The sequence below is a fragment of the Phoenix dactylifera genome, chromosome 17, assembly GCF_051530095.1.
Source record: "Phoenix dactylifera cultivar Ajwa chromosome 17, Ajwa_hap1_PhDact_Kaust_v1.1, whole genome shotgun sequence".
Taxonomy (NCBI): domain Eukaryota; kingdom Viridiplantae; phylum Streptophyta; class Magnoliopsida; order Arecales; family Arecaceae; genus Phoenix; species Phoenix dactylifera.
Genome location: NC_143206.1, coordinates 16,009,761 through 16,028,091, shown reverse-complemented (window position 1 = coordinate 16,028,091; position 18,331 = coordinate 16,009,761). Strand labels below are relative to the sequence as shown.

The window sequence follows — 18,331 nt, the reverse complement described above, 5'->3', positions numbered from 1 at the left end:
CTATTATAAACAGAAGTTTTTTTTGATACGACCATGAGCAGCCAAAAAAAAAACACAGAAGGTGTTCTCGGAACCTACCATAGATTATTCTCTAGAAAATAAAACAAAATTGGTTCGACCAGGCAATTTGTTTAAGGGAAAAGATATGACGATGCATGTACTATTATCCTCTTCGCACATCCATCACTAATTCATATTAAGGCAGTTTGTTACACAAGAAAGATCGTCCTCTGACACATCCATCAAGAAAGGGAGGGAAGAGGAGGGGATGCACCATCATCCAAGATTCGAACACCGTAGAGACGCGACCACCGGAAAAAGAAGACCCTATCGTACCATGCAACCATGCCAATGCGAAGCAATCACCATCTATGACACCTACAAATGAGAAACGTACCAACCGTTCGGCTAACAACGAACATTCTGATTACAAGCCTTGGCGATACTTGGTGGATAAAAGAAGCCTATCATTTTTAAATTAGTTGATAGCATTACAACCTGATCTAGCAGGCTCAAAACAAGGGCAAGGAACCTCCCTACCCTCCCCCCCCCCCCCCCCCCCCCCCCCCCCCCTCTCTTCTCTCTCTCTCTCTCTCTCTCTCTCTCTCTCTCTCTCTCTCTCTCCTCTCTTTATTTCATCACCAGTCTGGGACTTTTTGCCTTCTTCCTTCCTTCTGTGATTATCTTCTCTTTGCCTTCCGAAAGCCTTCCTTTGGGCGGAGGCTTTTCTTTTTTATAGATCATTTCAGTTAAAAAAAAAAGGTAAAAAAAGCGCGATAGAGAGAGAAGCGGAGAGATGGAAGAGGTAACGACTCGAGCTCGAGCGTAAAAAAAAATTGAGGGGTATTTTTGTCTTTAATTTCAATTCAGAATCACTGCTCCGGGATGATCTTTAATTTCCGACCCCAACGACGGATATCCCATCACCGGATTGGGCGGTGATTTAAATAGTGAAGATGATTTAGAATCACCGCCACGTAGGATCACCATAGTGCAACCAAACACGGTGATCTCATCACCTCCACCCACATCACTCTTGGTCCTGAAACGATCACCCCATACCAAATGCCCCCTTCATGCATTTAGCCCATTTGTTCCCACGTCGGCCGCGGTTAAACATGCGGCCACTTTATCAGAAAGGAAATGGGCTTCGTGAAATGTGAGGCTGACACGATCAAATACAATTTGACAAAATAAGTTCGAATACGAAACAGGTAATTTAAATCGACGAATATGCCTGATAAGGGCAATTGCAGCTGCTCGGTACCAAAGTTTTAAACAAGCCTCAGTTGCATCGGTCGTAAACAGAACAATCACCCTAACATTTAATATATAAGAAGGCTCGACTTGCTCGACATATACCATGGCTAAGACAAACAAGTTTGTCTATTATTAAAAGAAAACTCCTGAGCGACACGCAAGGCTCACCTCAGGGATGTCGTCCATCTTCGCGCCAAATGCAGCCTAGTTGAAACTTGTTGTTCCAACAACAGTCGGCTAAAATCAGCCTCCCAAATAAGAAATAGAATTGAACGAAACGGCATGTAAAAACACCAAGTCTACAGCTTCTCTAATGCCTCAATGGCATATCCACCTAAGGTGGCGTTTGGTATAGGATGATGACTCTATGATTAACAATGATGTAGATGCAGATGAATTTGATTACCCCCCATCCAGCACGAAACATCAAAAAAATGCCAATCTTTGGGAAAAATAAGTTCAGAAGAATTTGATAATCCTGCAAAAAAAAATAAAAATTCTTCTTGTTAGGAAGATTCAGTAATTCCTTGAAGTTATTTGATCAGTTTTGATTAACTTTTGATCCTATGGAACTGGTTTGACAGGTTTTGATAATTTGACTTATATTCATTTATATTTTTCTATGATTTATTTAAAAATTCAGTTTACTAATTGCAAAATATTTAGAATACATCAATATAATTTTGATATTACATATAATTTTGATATTACATGGTCAATGAGCATATCAAACATGTTAATTACCAATATTTAAAAATTTTTAATTACTAAAATATAACATAATCTTAGATCACCAGGGATGAAGAACACCAATGGTTTAAGATTGTCATAATAATCCTATTTGAGCCGCCAAATACCACCTAGGAGACAGCTTAGCCATCCACCTAAAAGGAATACTTGTTCAGGGCTTACCACAAAAAAAAACAAAACAAAAAAACAAAAATCCAAATAAATATCAAATGCACGAAGGGAACCAGGTGTACTAGATGATTCAAGAGACTACAGTTGATGCCTTCATTCCACAAACAATGAGGTTGCAAGCACCAAAATGAAGTTCCGACGCTGAAACTTAGTCCGAGAATTTTTGAATCTTTCAACATCATTTAAGGATCTTAACTAAGGTGCACCATTTCTACTAATTATCAAACTTGATCAAAATGCATCTTCACGTATGTATCCTGTCAAACTAGTCAAATTTAAAATCATGTAAATAAAGCACATAAAAAGAAGATTATAACAAAACTCAAGGGCAAAACTGTGAGCAAATTTGAATGAGAAGATAAAGACAGGTGAAGCCCGACAAACATCTGTTTTTTAATGGTCAGAGAGGATCGACAATAACAAAGACAATATAAGATCACGTCCCAGCCTTCCGACGTCCAACTCTTGCAACAAAGCCAGCCTTGATGGGTGCAACGGACCGTGCAGAACCACACTGAAAGAAAGAAACAAATTGATTCAATATTAAAAAAGAATTTGAATATCAACAGCAGCCACAGGCACAAAACAAAATCCATATGGAATTCAGACGGTAAATGATTTGAGACCAAGTAAACAAATGCTAAGTTTGGTCTTTGATGCTTTAGGTGGGCTGAAAAAAGAGCAGGGCAATAGTTAACTACAGTATACATAGTGGCTTCTCTGTGTAACTTTTTCCTCCTCAAAACATGTTTATAATTCACCATCTTTTTGAGTATACATTTGGTGCACTCATGTAGCTGCTGCTTTTTTTTGGGGGTGAAACATGTGGCTGCTTTTTTTTATTTTTGGTGAAACATAAAGCCACCAAATGATGTTAGAGCAATTTGAAAGCACACCTTTCTGATCGCTGTTGCAAAATATCCAACGAGAAAACAAATATCTACTTATCCTGGTGTTCCAGACAAGAATTGCCATGACAAGCCTGATGGAGTCCACTTATTTGCATTCAACCGACATATATGATTAAATCACAATTTTAGCATCAAAACAGAGCAGCAAAATTGTGAAAAAGAACCACAGCAGAACAGGTCATCTATACGCTGGCCTCAGGAGAGTTGCAACTTGCAAAGCAAACACTTATCACAATGAAGTAGTCAAACAATGTAGGCAAAAATTCTGCAATCATCATAGGCCAGTATTGAGGGCTGGGTTGACCACATGTGACACAGTAAAAGCAATCCTTGTGAAAAAAAGGGGCAAAGGAGGGATAAGGGGAAAAAATTATGAAGTATACCGCCTACGAAGCATACAACCTATTCTTAAAAACTAAGACTCAGCCCAATCTGAAACCAAATTGTCAAAACCGGAAAACAGCAATATCAAAACTCTCAGAAAAATCCAATCTTGATGTAGGACCGCAGTAATAAGAGATCCTCCAAACCCAACATGATCTCCTGCTGGAAGGTCCAACCATATAAACAGCATGAGGGAGATGCAAGATAGAACACATTATGACATTCATGCCTTGTATTCCTTCCAAAAACCCTCAGAATGGTACGATATTCTTATCAAACAAATAAATCAATCTAGGCAATATACTAGTTGATGATCATAGGTTTTTATATTTTTTGAAAAAAGGGAGCTATAAGAAAGGAGGACTAAAACTGATCATATTTTAAAAAAAAGGGCAAAACATGAAGATTCAAAAACTAGTCCGCCCTCTCTACAAGATTCAGACCCAACCCATCTTTAACCCAAACTGACTGGATCTAAAAACAAGTGCATTCAAATCATAACAGCAATCCAATATTTTCAGGAAAACGATATGAAGGAACCCCATCTAAAGGATTGAAAGAAATCCAATATTATGTCCTGATATCGCACCACAATCAAGAGAGCCAGACTAAACCTGATTGTACCTCCAAAACAACCAGGTTCAGTGAGCGCGCGCACAATATTATGGCATGCACAGGCCTCAAAAAAACAGGAAATTCCTATCATGCGAATGAATCTAGCAATGCAGGCAACATGTTGGTTGAGTATCATAGACCTCATACCCTACAGAAAGATGAAAGCAGTAACCAGAATTCAAACTGATTTATTTGTAAAGAAAAAAGAAAAAAAAGAAAAAGTATAAATAAAAAAGCCCAAAACTGAATCACCTTTTACAAAAGATCTAAAGCAAACCAAAGTCAAAAGCAAAGCTCGCAAAACTGGTACAAAAAAGCGTACCAATTTGAAATGGTACAGTCGGGTACAATATAGTACGCACTCGGTAACAAGACGGCTTCTAACAGTTTTCTCACTCCCAACTATGGTACTGTCCAAAATCGGATCTATATAGGGTGGTTTCGCCCCATTTTGACCAGTACGGACCAATTTGGCTAATATACCGAACCGAACCTTGGTACCATACTAACATACAGTATGGCTAGCATGGGACAATACCACATGCCTCGGTCAAAAGACTCAAAATCAAACTGACTGAACATGAAAAATTGTTGGGTCTGAGCTGTAACAGCAATCTTAACTTTTTTAAGAAAAAAGGGAGGGAGAAGAATGCCAGAAATTCATTGATGTAGTGGAAGGATTAAAATTCAACAATGATGATCCTAGTGATATGGGACATTAGTCTTGGAGAGGTGCAGAACCAATCTGACCTTTTGAAGCTCTGAGATGCCTACACATACAAAATAGAATATTTTTTCTTTTTGATTATTTATGAGAAGGCCTCAGAATAAAAGGATGTTCTTATCATACAACTGAATCAAGCAATGTAGGCAATATATTGATCATCATAGGCCTCATTAACTAAGGGTAAAAGTAGTAACAAGAATCCAAACAGTTTTAAAAAAACAGAAACTGGCAAGCCCAAAACTACTACATTGCCTTTTCGACCAAGGTCAAGACCAAACTGACAAGAACTGAAAATAGTTGGGTCCTGTTAACAACAATTATCCTTTGCAAGAAAACAGGGAGGGAAAAGAAAGCCTATAATTCATTGAGGTAGTGCGAGGACTAAAATCCAATCATATCAATCCTAGTAACATAGAATACGAGCAAGGACCACTAGGCCGGAACCGGGGCTCGGACCGGTTTTCCGGCAGCACGGGTCAAATGGCTCTGTGCCATTCTGTGTTGACACAGTAGAGGGGGCGGGGGATAGGGAGAATGGGAGAGAGGAAAAAAGAGAGAGAAGGGGGGAGTGTGAGGGAGGCCGGCAGAGGGCCTACGAGCCATGCAGAGGAGGGGCTCCGCCTCTAGTTTCCCTATTTCGTTTGAAACAGGGACCCAGAGGGGCCCTTTTTTATTTTTGCAACTTCTAAGTGAAAGTCGGCAAATTCCTTGCCGTTTGAGGAAAAAAAAAAAAGTTAAGTTGGCATGAGATTTGCCAACTTTCACTTAAAATCGTAAAAATAAAAAGGGGCCCCCTCCGAGACCCTTGTTTCGAACGAAACAGGAGAATAAGAGGTGAAGCGCCTCCTTCACCTCCTCTGCACAGCGGCCGCCGGCCCTCCATTGGCCGGCCTTTACCTCCCTCTCTCTTTCTTCCTCTCCCTCTCTCTTTCCTTCTCCTTCTTGCCCTTCGTCGTCGGTTTATCATTTTCATTGCCGGAACCATCCCGGTACGCCCCAAACCAGGCGGTTCGAAACGGTTCCGCCGACCATGAATACAAGTTTCCAGAGGTCTAGAACCAAGCAGACCATTTGAACCTCTGAAATGCCTAACCCTATAAAACAGAATGAGTTTTAGAAGTCATGTTATGCTCATTTTGACATTTTTCTTCTCTCTCTCTCTCTCTCTCTCTCTCTCTCTCTCTCTCTCTCTCTTATGTATGGGGTGGGAAGCCTGAGGCATGATATCAGTTCCTTACTTTCCCCATAGGAGAGCCTCAGAATGACAGGAGATTCTTATCATACAACTAAATAAAGAGATGAAGGCAACATATTGGTTAATCATAATAGGCCTCACCAAACAAAGAAAATAAGACAAATGCCGCAAGTACCTCTTTGTAAAGTCAGAGTGAACAGCAAGTTCAAAAATTTAACAAATGCATATAAAGAAAACAATAAGCTGAGTGGCCACCTGCTCGCAGCGGAGGAAGAACAAACGGTTTTCCTTAGAAAGAATTGTATCAGGACTTTTGCAGCCATTGCATATAACATACTCATCTGGGAAAAAAGAGTCAAAATTAGACAAATTAAAGATGGCCAACATCTTTCTGGGACCAAAAACACACATAAATTTCTTAGTGCTTTCAAGTGTAACACAGCAACACCACTGGTGAAATTTAACCTCGATAAACATTTAGCATCTGCATAATAAACTATTGGCATGCATGGAGGAGTTAATGGTACTTTAGATTTTACACTCTTTCTTTTATCAACTTCAAAATCTGGAGCCTAGCCAGTATCCAATTACAAGGCTCCACTTCTAGTTTCCCGGTGCAGAAAGCACCCAAAACTATGGAACATTCGGCAAATTACTAGTTTTGCTTCATATTTATGTGTGATGTATCCATAATTAACAGTGAAGCAAACAATTTATAAGCGTGAGCCTTCACCAACGTCGATATTTCCACATCATTCAATTTTCATGATATTGTCCTTCACGTAACTGGTTATATGGAAGGATTTGCAAATACAAGGAGCACTTTGTCAACTTCATATGCTTGTGTTGATGTAACTAAGGCAGGCAAAACAATAAATTGATCATAAGTCTGAACTAGTTCAAACCGGCTTGAGTGACCAATTCAGTGGTTGAGCAGAATACATATTTCTTCTAACAGCAGCTACTATTATTACATCACTGATAATTAGTCTTTGCAGAAGTCAAAAGTTACTAAGGTAGTTATCAATGATTTTAAATATGTGACACTTGATAAGAATTGATGCTGTAAAACTTTTACTTTAAAGATATTTACATCAAGCAACTTATCCCTCATGTAACATGTCATGATTTAAAAAAAAAATTGAGGATCTATACCTTATGTGTTATGTATAATTACCTGTAAATGGTTTATAACGTACTAAAATATGCTAAACAATTAAACATTGTAACAGATGATGGAAAAAGCATGTCTTCATTGCTTTTATCATATTCTCTGCATATCACTATATTGGCTTTTCAAAATTTCTTATTTTTTAAGGCCTTCATCGAGGCTCCAGTCCATTTTGCCTAAAATAAACTAACTCAAGGACAGCATAGTACAATTTGAAACTATCATTGAAAATCTAATTTTGATCAAAAGACTTGAACTTCCGGGCCAGAAGATTTTTTTATGAACATAACGCTTTGGTTCTGCTTCTGATGTTTCTCTGCCTTATTAATGCATTAGAATAGTGAAAATAACCAGAGTTTCATTATATAACAACAATAGTTGCCGGAGTACAACTAACATGCAGCACTGAACATATTTGCTTCCACAACAAACACACTTAAATCTGTCAACAAATAATTTTTTTTATGTAAAACAAATAATTAGTCATCAAAGTTGCTGATATAGAACTAGATTCCCTTCCAAATTAGAATACACAATAAGAAAAATGTTATAGTGCTACATCACTCGGAAATGTAGATTTTAACATCAGGATAGTATACTTACTGATGTATCTTCTAAGGATACCCTCAAAATTCTTTGGAGCAAACCTTCCCTTAATAACCAATCTCTGCTGTCCATCAAGGGATCCACTTGTTCCCATCTCAGCAAGTAAGAAAGTCATGACATGCTCTGGTTGCCTATGCATCCTGGACATCCATTAAAATCTCATCATGAGAACAACTGAAAAATGTAGAAATGGAAAAAATGAAGACCAAACAAATATTAGGTTAAATAATAACTTAAAATGGGAAAAAAAAAACATCTTTCAAGTGTGCTGTATTCAACAATGGCCATGATTTTACGCAGAAATTGTGCTGCATATGAAGTGAGGATCTCAAAAAAGAGGAAAAAAACAAAAAATGAATCTAAAAAAGTGATCATATGAATATCCAGAATTCTTTTGCTGCAGAGATTCAATTTACAACAATAGAGAATCTTTCTTTTGATTGGTATACAAAGAAAAACTTCAGTTCACAACCATGACTTAAGCATAGCAATCATAAACGACTTGAAATAGACAGGACATAGCAATTTCCTGACATTACAACATTTTCCAAGAGTAAATAGTGCATCTAATTTATGAAAAAGCAATCACCACTCATGCAACATCAGATAATTTTGGTTGCTTGTATCTCAACCCATAATCTATATGGCATGGCTCAGGATTGACTAATCATAATAAATAATTTGGCACCAAGCAGGATATGGAGAACAAGAAAAGATATCTTCAACTGCCTTGCCAAAATGTTTCATGAAGCACCATGTGCCACAGGAGTTAAGAAAACACAACCATGACCTGGCTTTGCGTTCCTGACCACACAGTTGCACTTCATGCCCCAAAACTTCATCAGAAATTTTCAACAAAAGGTATCATATTAATTTTGAACAGGTAGCAAAAAAGTTGATGCTTAATTCCACTTTGTCTCTCAGTAATAGTTACAAAGGGAAAAAAATCCAAAATAACTCCAACTGGCTCTTCTGTTGTTCTCACAGTGATAGAAGATTTAATCTTAGCAGCTTAGAATTTCACGAAAAGAAAAAAGTTGCCAGAGTGATAAGGGACATAAGGAACAGCAAGATCTTCTTCGTTATCAACTCATTGTAGTCCAAAAAACATAAACAAGTAAACTATATTCAATTTGGGAAACAGTTTCATACCAAATGTCATGGAACTTCAATTCTAAGGTGCATGCACACACGCAGAGAAAGTTGAGCTTGCATCCTATCAATAGGATTCAAGCTCAAATTTTCTGGTTCGTTCCAACAACGCTTGACACCCTTAGTCCATCATGCATATTTTGATTCCTCCCTATTCGGTCCATCATGCATATTCTAGACCTGATTCAATCACTATTACACATTTTATTACCATTTCACAGTCCCCAACAAACATGCCCCCCCCCCCAACCCCCCAAACTTCAGATAACTTTTTGCTCTGTAGCTAAACCTATCCCAACTGCTCTATTGCATTAAGAATGGAATTATTACATATATCCTAGTCAAGAACTACAAGGTGAAAAACCACTCATTATATTCAAGGAGGAGATCGCCTGGCACAAATCTTAAATAGTTTCACTACTTAATGAAGGGCAAAATTTGCCCCTGATTTAGCTTCTTCAGAATCTTCTTGTGATCATTGCTAAGAAGCAATTCAAAAAATTAGCAAATTACTAGTTTCTGAATCGCAACTTGTACATGGTCAGGATAATATATTCCGTCAGTAATGATACAGAGAATGCTATAGGAATTAAATACTAAGTACAAGGTACTTTTACACCAGTTATACCGCTGCTAATTTTTGACAACTTGCTCTGGAAATGTTTTAACAACTTCTTCCATCTAATTTATTGATATTCTTGGTACCTGAAGATCACAAGGCAAGTTGTTGATTTAATAGGTTGATAATGTTACACCAGTTATACCATCTTAATTTTTGACAACTTGCTCCAGTAATGTTTTAACATCTTCTTCCATCTAACGATTCAAGTACTAAGAGTATCAATAAGTCGGATGAAAGAAGATGTTAAAACATTAATGGAGCAATTAGCTAACAGAAAGCTACATCATTCTATGAATGCAGGAATAGCAAAAATCTATATCAAGGATTGTTGAACCATGCCAAACCAATTGGCCAAACCAGCCCAGTCAGTTACCGGCACGGTTTAGCACCTCAGTTCCATATATAAGAGACGGTCCTCCCATTCGAAACCCTCCCCGAAGCCCTCAGTCGCTCGAGCAAATGAGTCCCTCCTCTCTTCATCCCCCCACCCTCTCTCCCTCTCTCTCTCACCCACTCTCCATTCGAAGCCCTCCTTGTTTGAAAATCTAATCGCAGATTCCCCTATTTGAAACCCTCTCTGAAGCACTTGGTTGCTCGAGCAAATGAGTCCCTCTCCCTCTCTCTCTCCCTATCCGAAGATCTTGAAGCTCCTCGCCCTCTCTCTTGCTCTCTCTCTCCCCCTCCCTCCCTCTCTCTTCCCCTCTCCATTTTTTCCTCTCCCCCTCCCTCCCTATTACAATATACCCCAAAACGGCAGAATACAGACCCGTACCATGCCAAACCAGCCACCTGCCGGTATGTGCCATGGTACCAAGTCGCTACTTATTGGAAAATATTTATTTAATATTTTTGTCTTCGTAATGTTTCTTGTACACCTAGATTTCCTTCTTATCTTTTGTTAAAAAAGCATGGGAGGAAAACTACTATTAACAATAACAAAATAGAAACCGCATTTAAGTCAACCCTGATAAGAGGTGACAGTGAACATTGTAACAGAGATCTATGATTGTGAACACAAGATAACTAAATAAACATACCCTGACAAGAGAGGTGACCTCAAAGCCACAATACTCTCACCTTTGTTTCGTGATTTATGCTTTCAATATGTATGAGGTATTCACTAAGATCCAAAATTCTTACAAGGTAGCTATAGGATATAAGTTCCAAGAACCCGAATTTAAAGGAACACATGGAAAAAGAATAAAGATGGTGAATGCCTAAGCATAAATTAGTGTAGCCATACAGAAAAGCAGATCCACAAAATCATTTAAAATCACCACTACGAACAAAGCAACTTCCAGAAGGGTCTCACAATGGGGGTCCAGTTCACTCTTACAAATGCCATGGTTCAAAAAGCACATGGCTAGATCTAAAGGACAGAAAACTTACAAACAGCCGTCATTCGTTAAGCTTATCAAATATCAAAATCAAGAACAGTTCTGACAAGTGATAAAAGGTTCTACCAACCACTCTTCCTCCATTTTGATCCCATTCAAAAACTGCACTTTTCCACCTTTTCCAAGTCACAATCAATAATGTAACATATACATACATATATATATACACACACATATATACACACATATATATGCATGCATATACATATATATATATATATACATATATATATATATTAATAAAGAGTAACAAATATACCAGCAGCCAATCACAAGGTACGTCATACCGGCAGATACCATACCATCTTAGTATCAAACTGTTATGTAGTCTCATACCGTATCGACACTCGGTATGCGTTGCCATCTCATATCGTACCGTGTACCGACACTGTAATAGAATGGTACCGGTACGGGGTCCAATACCAAGACGGCGAACCTTGGCCAATTAGGATTTTGTGCATACTACCTTGACCACATTCTCAAAATGTTCTATACATGGAGCAAAATGCTAATTCACTGCAATCTGACCACCTTTAAGCAGCCAAAAAATTTCTACCAATACATACCTTATAATCTACCTTTTATTTCTCTCTCAAAATCTACATTAGCACTTGCAAAAAAGAGAAAGATCATGATTTTCCTTCCATCACATAATGATAACGTACAATTACTCTGTAAACAAACAGGACCTCCATGCAACTTCACTTTTGCTCAACATCCCTACATTTTGCATACACCATCATTGTCGTCTAAGGACAAGCATTTGCATCAGCAAAGAACAATATACTTAAAATCCACTTAAGCAAAATTTTGCTTCCCTAATGACTCTTTTCTTTTCTCCCTATTATGAAAGTATCTCCTAAGCCTTATCAACAACCATGGAGCATAATAAATTCAAAAATTTACAAAAATAAGAAATAATTTAACAGGTATCAAAATTAATATTTACATTTCGACCAAAAGAGAAAACCTAATGAGATCTGTTTGTTCCCAAATAATATGCCCTCCCCACCTTCCAGTGTTCCTTCTAACATCAACATTTCATTAGAAATAAGCATATGCAAGCTGAAATTCCATCACTAATTGTCCAAAGGGGATAAAAATGATGTCTTTTCAAAATTTGGAGATGTCTTTTCAAAATTTGGAAATATCATCATATCTTGGTTTAAAGATAAAAAAAACATGGGCATCCATAATAAAGAACCAATACATACGTCTTGCATAAGTCCATGAAATTCACAAATACAGTCTTCTTAGTTCCTTCCCTAAGAACTTGTGGGGGCCTCATCACCGTTCGACGCCTATCACCAGCAAGATCTGGATTATTTTCTCGCAATATATTGAACACTCTATCCAATAGCTGCATGACCAAAATAAACATCAACCTTCTGGTACTAAATATAAAAGAGTTAAGATTCTTTAAAGGGGTGAAGCATGAATATGTAAGAAACCACAAAACAGATGCAAAAGAACAAAGAAATAACCATCACATGCTACAGCAATGCACTGACATAAAAATCAACTTAGTTCCACACTTAGAACTACTATAAAAGCACAATTCTATGAATGATGTAAACCTCATTCTAGTCAGAACATGCTAGTTGAAGTGCCATCTGCAACTTCTAATCCATAGTCCCTCACAATCCCTTCACTAAAGTGATAAAAGTACACTATAGATTGTAAAAATAAAAATAAAAAAAAAAAAGAAAAAATGTGCAAGGATTTCTCAATAGATGTTGGAGATAATCAACATAATAGCTAGCTACTGTTTGCAAATATATTATAAAAGAACCTGATTGAGAAGAAGGTAAGCTTGAATGCAGTAATTTTTGCCTGCCAACAGAAGTGAGCACCATAACAGTTTGAAATAAATTTTTAGTTTCCTCTCTTCTCCATGATTCAATTTTGATCTATTAAAGGAACTCACCTACTATGGAAAACAGTTTTTTGATCACATGCTCTCCAACTTTAAATCCCATGCATGTTGAACCAAGATTTTCATTAATAATCTTGGTCATTTGTCACAATCAATTTCTTGCTTTGCTTAAGAAATATTGTTACTTTTATCTCCTTGTCGCATAGTCATCTACATAGGCCCATCGGAAGACAGAATCAAAAATTTGAAGAAATTGGGAGAGTTTTGAAAATTCATCTGCTTTTGGCACAGCTCTAAATAGCATGCACCATCAAAACAGTTTATTTGGGACTTCCACAGTTGCCCTGTTCTTTCTTTTATGACAGCCAGAAACTCTTTTTTGAACAGTTATACATGCACTCCAGTGCAAAGAAATACATGGATCACTTGAAAGGTACAATCGATTATAGCCCTAAATAGGATTGCTTGGCAAACAAGGATACGTAAAGCCAGCCCCAAATAGTTATGACCAGACTCAGTGGCTATGATGGTTATGCAGCAGAAGTATGATTTGTATTGTTTACATTGCACAAGATGAACAATTAAGAAAACAACAAAGTGTATAAACTAGGTGTCCTGGTTGTTTGAAGAGAGAAATGTTACCACTAGATACATATAAGGTCTGCGGTACCGATAGCACTGATGTACCAGTGAAGACCAGTACCGATTGGAACCGGTATCGAACCGGTCGAGATAGGAAAAAAAACGCGTCGGACGCGCGGGCGCGCACGTCAGCGTTAAATGCCACTCTATGTGGCATTAAAAGCCCCGTGCGGCAAGCCCGCATGGGGAATCGCGGCCAGCGTAGGGAACCGCGTGCGGGCGCGGTTCCTTGAGCGTGGAACGCGAGCAGGTTCGCGGTTCTCCACTCGTGCCCGGTTCCCCACTCGCCCCCACGCACTGGGTTTTTTTTTTCTTTATTTTTTTCCTCCTCTTCTTCTTTCCGAACCCTCCTTCATCGCCTCTCTCTTCTCCTCTCTTTTCCGGTTTCCGCCCGTTCTCCCACGAGCAAGGAAGGAAGAGAGGTCCCGCCCGCAAGCAAGGAAGAGAGATTCTCCTTTTTCCGGTACTTGCCTTCTCTTTTTCTTCTATTCCTCTTTCTCTTCTTCTTCTCTTCTTTTTTCCTCTTCTTCCCTGCTTCTACCGGTGCCGGTCGCACCGGTTTCAGTTCGGTACCGGTTTTCACAGCCGAACCGTACCGGTAGCTGTCGGCATCGGTTCGGTACAGCTTGAACGGACCGGAACCGGTCGGTTCGGCAGACCATGGATACACATGTCCATGTACACTGACATTGCAATGTTTTATGTTCCTTGACTCGAGGGTATTAAGTGGCAGAATTTGGTTCCGAATTAAGCTTGTGGAAATCCTGTATGCAATTATAGTAATCAAGTTAAATGATAGAACTTAAAGTTTTTGTGATTCCTAGATCTGGTGCCTTTCCAGATGTTTAAGTTCATAACTTTTACCCAATTAAGCAATTAAAAAAACATGAACTTTTCTTCCGTGTTTCATATAACTAGGACTTCATGGTTGTAAAAAATTTGCTGGAAAAAAAACATGAACCTTTTGCCCTTCTTGCTTGCTAGCCACTGTTTTCCTTTTTCCATCTCCTTTTGTTCTTCTTCATGACCGGTGTTTGATATAGCCCTGCAATCTATTGTTTGCTACGTCTCTACCATTCTCTTCTTCTTCCTTCTTATACTCCTTGTTTGGTGCGGACTGCATGGTCCTATAGCAAGCCGGTTGGTGCAGCAGCAAAAATTCTATGAGCCCTCTCCTTTTTCTTCTAAATTTTGTTCTTTGGTCTTTTTAAGTGTCGAAAAAGGTTTTATGATGCCATCTATTGGGAAAAAAGAGTGCATATATGATATATGAATATACTAATTTATGTATATCACCAAAATAATTCATAATAACGCTTCAAGGCTTTCCTCCCTAGGCAACTACCCAAGCACCTTGGCACTCGCCAAGGTCATAAAGCTTTCTACCGTCTGGCTTTGCCTAAGCAATTTGACAACCTTAGTTTGATCAAATTGAAGATCAAGATCAATAATCAGTCAGCCTATATATGTTAGGGTTGCATCTCATGATACAGAAATTGTATATTTATGAATAAATTAAATGCATTTGCCTGTTCTAATTATCTTTTTTACTGGTATATCTCAAAGTTACCTTTCTTCCTTCTCCAGCTTTATATCGTATATTTATGAACAAATTAAATACATTTGCCTGTTCTAATTATCTTTCTTACTGGTATATCTCAAAGTTACCATTCTTCCTTCCCCAGCTTTATATCTTGTTTTTTAATTGGTGGCCCATCATTTTGCTGCTCTAGCCTATTAATGTACTGCATCACCCTGAGTTGGCATATCATAGTTAGCACCTTTTTATACATCCAACTGTCAATATCAATAACCAATGATCTCTTGCTAAAACTTTGATTCTGTAATAACTGCATTACAACAGAAGTATCTTAAGAGTCAAACCTTGAAAGTTAATTAATACTTAAAGACTACAATACCAAGAAGATGGAATTATAAGAAACCACCATCTTATTGTCAGTGTCAGTGCCTCCGAAGAACAAAGCATATACAAAGAAATGCCCAACAATCAAATTTACAAATTTAATGAGACAACCAACCTCTTCATACTTATAATCCCGAACAGTTCCTTCCCAGGGGTATCGGGCACCTCCTAGAACGATGCCCTCCCCTTCCTCATCCTCTCCAATTTGGTCACCTGAACATCAGTGAAAATTGTAGCTTGTTCTGTAAATGGGACTAATTTAGGATATTTAACAGATATGCTACTATGACGGAGCATGCTAAGTAAAACTCTCCTGGTTCTTTGGGTCCAAAAAATTAACTCATTTTTCTACAAAGAGCACCATACACACGAATTCAAGAGTCTTTACCACTAAGGTCTTCTCCAGCATCCCCATTTTCATCAGTCTCTACCTGAAATCACATAACACCATAAAGTTCACATCATCGTACCAAGGATGCTGTCTGAAGATCAAAAGATTCACTCAACATCATAAGATCTGGGTGCAAACTGACCGGTTTCTTCTTCTTCTTCTTCATGCCGACAAAGTTTACTTCGCCAGACTCGGCAACTGCATCATCAGAATACAGAGGTAACTTCATAATAGTCATCTTTATGCATAATAAAAAAAAATCATGTATGCCTAGAAATACATTCATTCTGCCTTCCCCACTGCACTCGAAATTTTTTAACCAGTTCAAATACAAGCACGCACCTGTTAAATTTTCCGTTTTCTCAGCTAGTTTATCCACCTCCTCAGCAGAATCTTGAATTACCACCTTCTTCTTCTTTTTCTTCTTTGTAGGATCAAAGGGGGCAACCTACAAGACAATTACCACTAATAAATGACACAGATCTTTTACCAAAAAGAATAATAAGAAGAACAATAAGAAGAAGAATACGAAAAAGAAGGAGAAGACAAATTATCGTGGCAAAATCGTGGCAAAGCCATTACTGATGCATCAACAGAGAATCAAACAAAGTGTCATTCTTATTCCCATTGTACATTAACCCTAATCTTACACCCATAACGGCAAGCCTTATGTCTGATACATGAAGAATCTTTCCTGAAAAAAAAAGGGGAACTGCCGAACAAATAGTCCAGAAACTTACCTCCGGCACCTCCTCCTTCATCTCGGCTGGCTTTTCGTCAGCCATATTGACCGTCCCTTCAAATCCTCAGACAAGAACACACCTAACCCTAAAAATAAGAATCTGGAAAGAATCAGTACCATTTCTTTTAACAAGTTTAAATAGAAAAAAGGAATCATCGAACCCTAAGTCACGATTAAGGAAACAAACAAACAAACGGCAGAATAATCAAAACATCAAGCCGTCAGATGCATCAGATCGAGGAAAAGCCTAAATCTCGAACAAATACGATCTAAACCTAGCTCTTTTTCAATGAGCAAAAACAGGAGGAAAAAAAAACAAGAAATTATTGAAGCATGTGGAAATATAGATAATAGATCGGAAAACCTTTATCCCTCTAACAATCACGAATCCACCAATTCTTGGAAGAAGAAATGAGCATCCGGAGATTTCAGTCGCTGCGCGAGTGATTCCGGACAGAAGCTTCGGCAAGAGGCGCCGCTTTATACAGGGTTAGGCAAGGGCAATCGCTAGGAGCGGATGTCGGATACGGTTCGGTTGAATCGCCGGTTCAGTGACCCGGTGGGGTTTTAATTGGGTTTCGTCCGGTCCAGCTTGACCAGGACCAGGACACGATGTACTTTTGGTTGTGTTTTCTGAATTGAGCCAATTTGCTTGGTGGATCTACAAGTTCTTATCAAACACGTCCAATTTAAATGCAAAGAGCTACCTTCTTTTGTTGTCTAGATTTTCTTTTACATCTAAATGTGCGAAATTTTGACCTTAAAAAAAATTAGAGGTTGTCAATTATAACCAATAAGTTGTACATGTGTACATGTGAATGCAACATTTGGATCCAAAACTTGATCTAGGCCGAGTTGAGATCGCATTGATTGCTGGTTAGATTCACATCCATTTGCATCATGATTGATTGTTAGATGCTCTGCATTTGGTTATGACCATGTATTTAGGTCAAATTAATCAATAGTATCTAGTTGTCGCTGGTTACGCGCTTGTTTGCTCCGGTTTCGAAGTTGTTGAAAATTTCAAGTAGTGAAATGTAATAGCAATCAAACGAAGGAGTAAGAGCGAATTACCATCTAAAAACATTCGAACTCTAACGTTATGTCTTCGGGTTCTCCCCATTCGAGTGCTATCAGAAATCTCGTGTTTTTCGTCCTAGATGATAAGTGGTTGGTAAATCAAGGGACAAAAACGCTGATGACACATACAACAAATCAAGGGTGGAGTTAATTTAGTAACCCTCGTAACCCCAGTTTAAATACTTTCCAATTATCTATGTCCCCTATAACCTACTACCATAAAATCACCACAAAACCCTCAAGAAAAGAAAACTACATTCAGATGCATCAATGGAGGCCAAAGAACCCACTAGCCTAATTAGCAATAGTACCAAAATATAGGACTTGCATATGGAAGATAAACCTAATAAGTCATTGGGTTGGGTTTGGATTCTGAAATTCTACCTAAAGTCTCATTGGGTTGGGTTTGGGAAAACTTATACCGGAAAACCAAAAACCCAATTAGGTTACGTGGCATACATACAAATATAATCGTATACATAGAAATATGAATACATGTATTAATGCATTTTTTGTATGTATCAATCATTTTTTCTTTTCGAACATAAAAGAAAAAAAAATCAAGTAGTGATTAGTGAAACCGCAACCTATCTTGTTACACCAAAATTCTGTCCATATCATTTATGATAGTCTTTTTATAATATATCAATATTTATACTAAGTTTGATAATTTTAGAATTTTTCTCATTCTTTATGATTTTTGATTGTATGGATG

At 38.1% G+C, this 18,331-nt stretch overlaps 1 protein-coding gene, 1 long non-coding RNA gene and 2 other non-coding genes across 5 annotated transcripts; all 4 read right to left on the bottom strand.

Annotated features, from left to right (window-relative positions):
• Positions 1 to 1,206: 1,206 nt before the first annotated feature.
• Positions 1,207 to 1,565, bottom strand: LOC148699665 (uncharacterized). Its single transcript, XR_015974278.1, has 2 exons — positions 1,429 to 1,565; positions 1,207 to 1,318 (listed from the first exon to the last, which is right to left on the bottom strand). It is a non-coding gene; the product is annotated as an uncharacterized LOC148699665 (long non-coding RNA).
• Positions 1,566 to 2,408: 843 nt separating this feature from the next.
• On the bottom strand, positions 2,409 to 17,038 carry LOC103722171 (eukaryotic translation initiation factor 2 subunit beta-like). 2 transcript variants are annotated; one of them, XM_008812625.6, is made up of 10 exons: positions 16,901 to 17,038; positions 16,535 to 16,622; positions 16,137 to 16,242; positions 15,937 to 15,992; positions 15,792 to 15,834; positions 15,519 to 15,616; positions 12,176 to 12,321; positions 7,788 to 7,930; positions 6,269 to 6,354; positions 2,409 to 2,695 (listed from the first exon to the last, which is right to left on the bottom strand). In XM_008812625.6, exons 2-10 carry the CDS (start codon positions 16,577 to 16,579, stop codon positions 2,618 to 2,620), a joined length of 801 nt encoding a protein of 266 aa, XP_008810847.1. In that variant the 5' UTR covers positions 16,580 to 16,622; positions 16,901 to 17,038; the 3' UTR covers positions 2,409 to 2,617. The 2 variants fall into 2 exon arrangements, with proteins under 2 accessions (XP_008810847.1, XP_088569293.1); XM_088713167.2 differs by having other exon boundaries at positions 16,535 to 16,636; positions 16,901 to 16,998.
• Positions 3,281 to 3,378, bottom strand: LOC113463752 (small nucleolar RNA SNORD34). The gene has a single exon (XR_003388547.1). It is a non-coding gene; the product is annotated as a small nucleolar RNA SNORD34 (small nucleolar RNA).
• On the bottom strand, positions 4,907 to 4,987 carry LOC113463751 (small nucleolar RNA SNORD34). The gene has a single exon (XR_003388546.1). It is a non-coding gene; the product is annotated as a small nucleolar RNA SNORD34 (small nucleolar RNA).
• Positions 17,039 to 18,331: the final 1,293 nt, after the last annotated feature.

Bases quoted from the DNA above. Each gene is read 5' to 3' on its own strand.
- LOC103722171 (XM_008812625.6), bottom strand. From the start codon at position 16,579: ATGGCTGACGAAAAGCCAGCCGAGATGAAGGAGGAGGTGCCGGAG. The intron at 15,993-16,136 runs GTGCGTGCTTGT...CTGATGATGCAG, and splicing joins GAAAACGGAAAATTTAACAG to TTGCCGAGTCTGGCGAAGTA. The intron at 7,931-12,175 runs GTATGTATTGGT...ATGGATGTCCAG, and splicing joins TTCATGGACTTATGCAAGAC to GATGCATAGGCAACCAGAGC.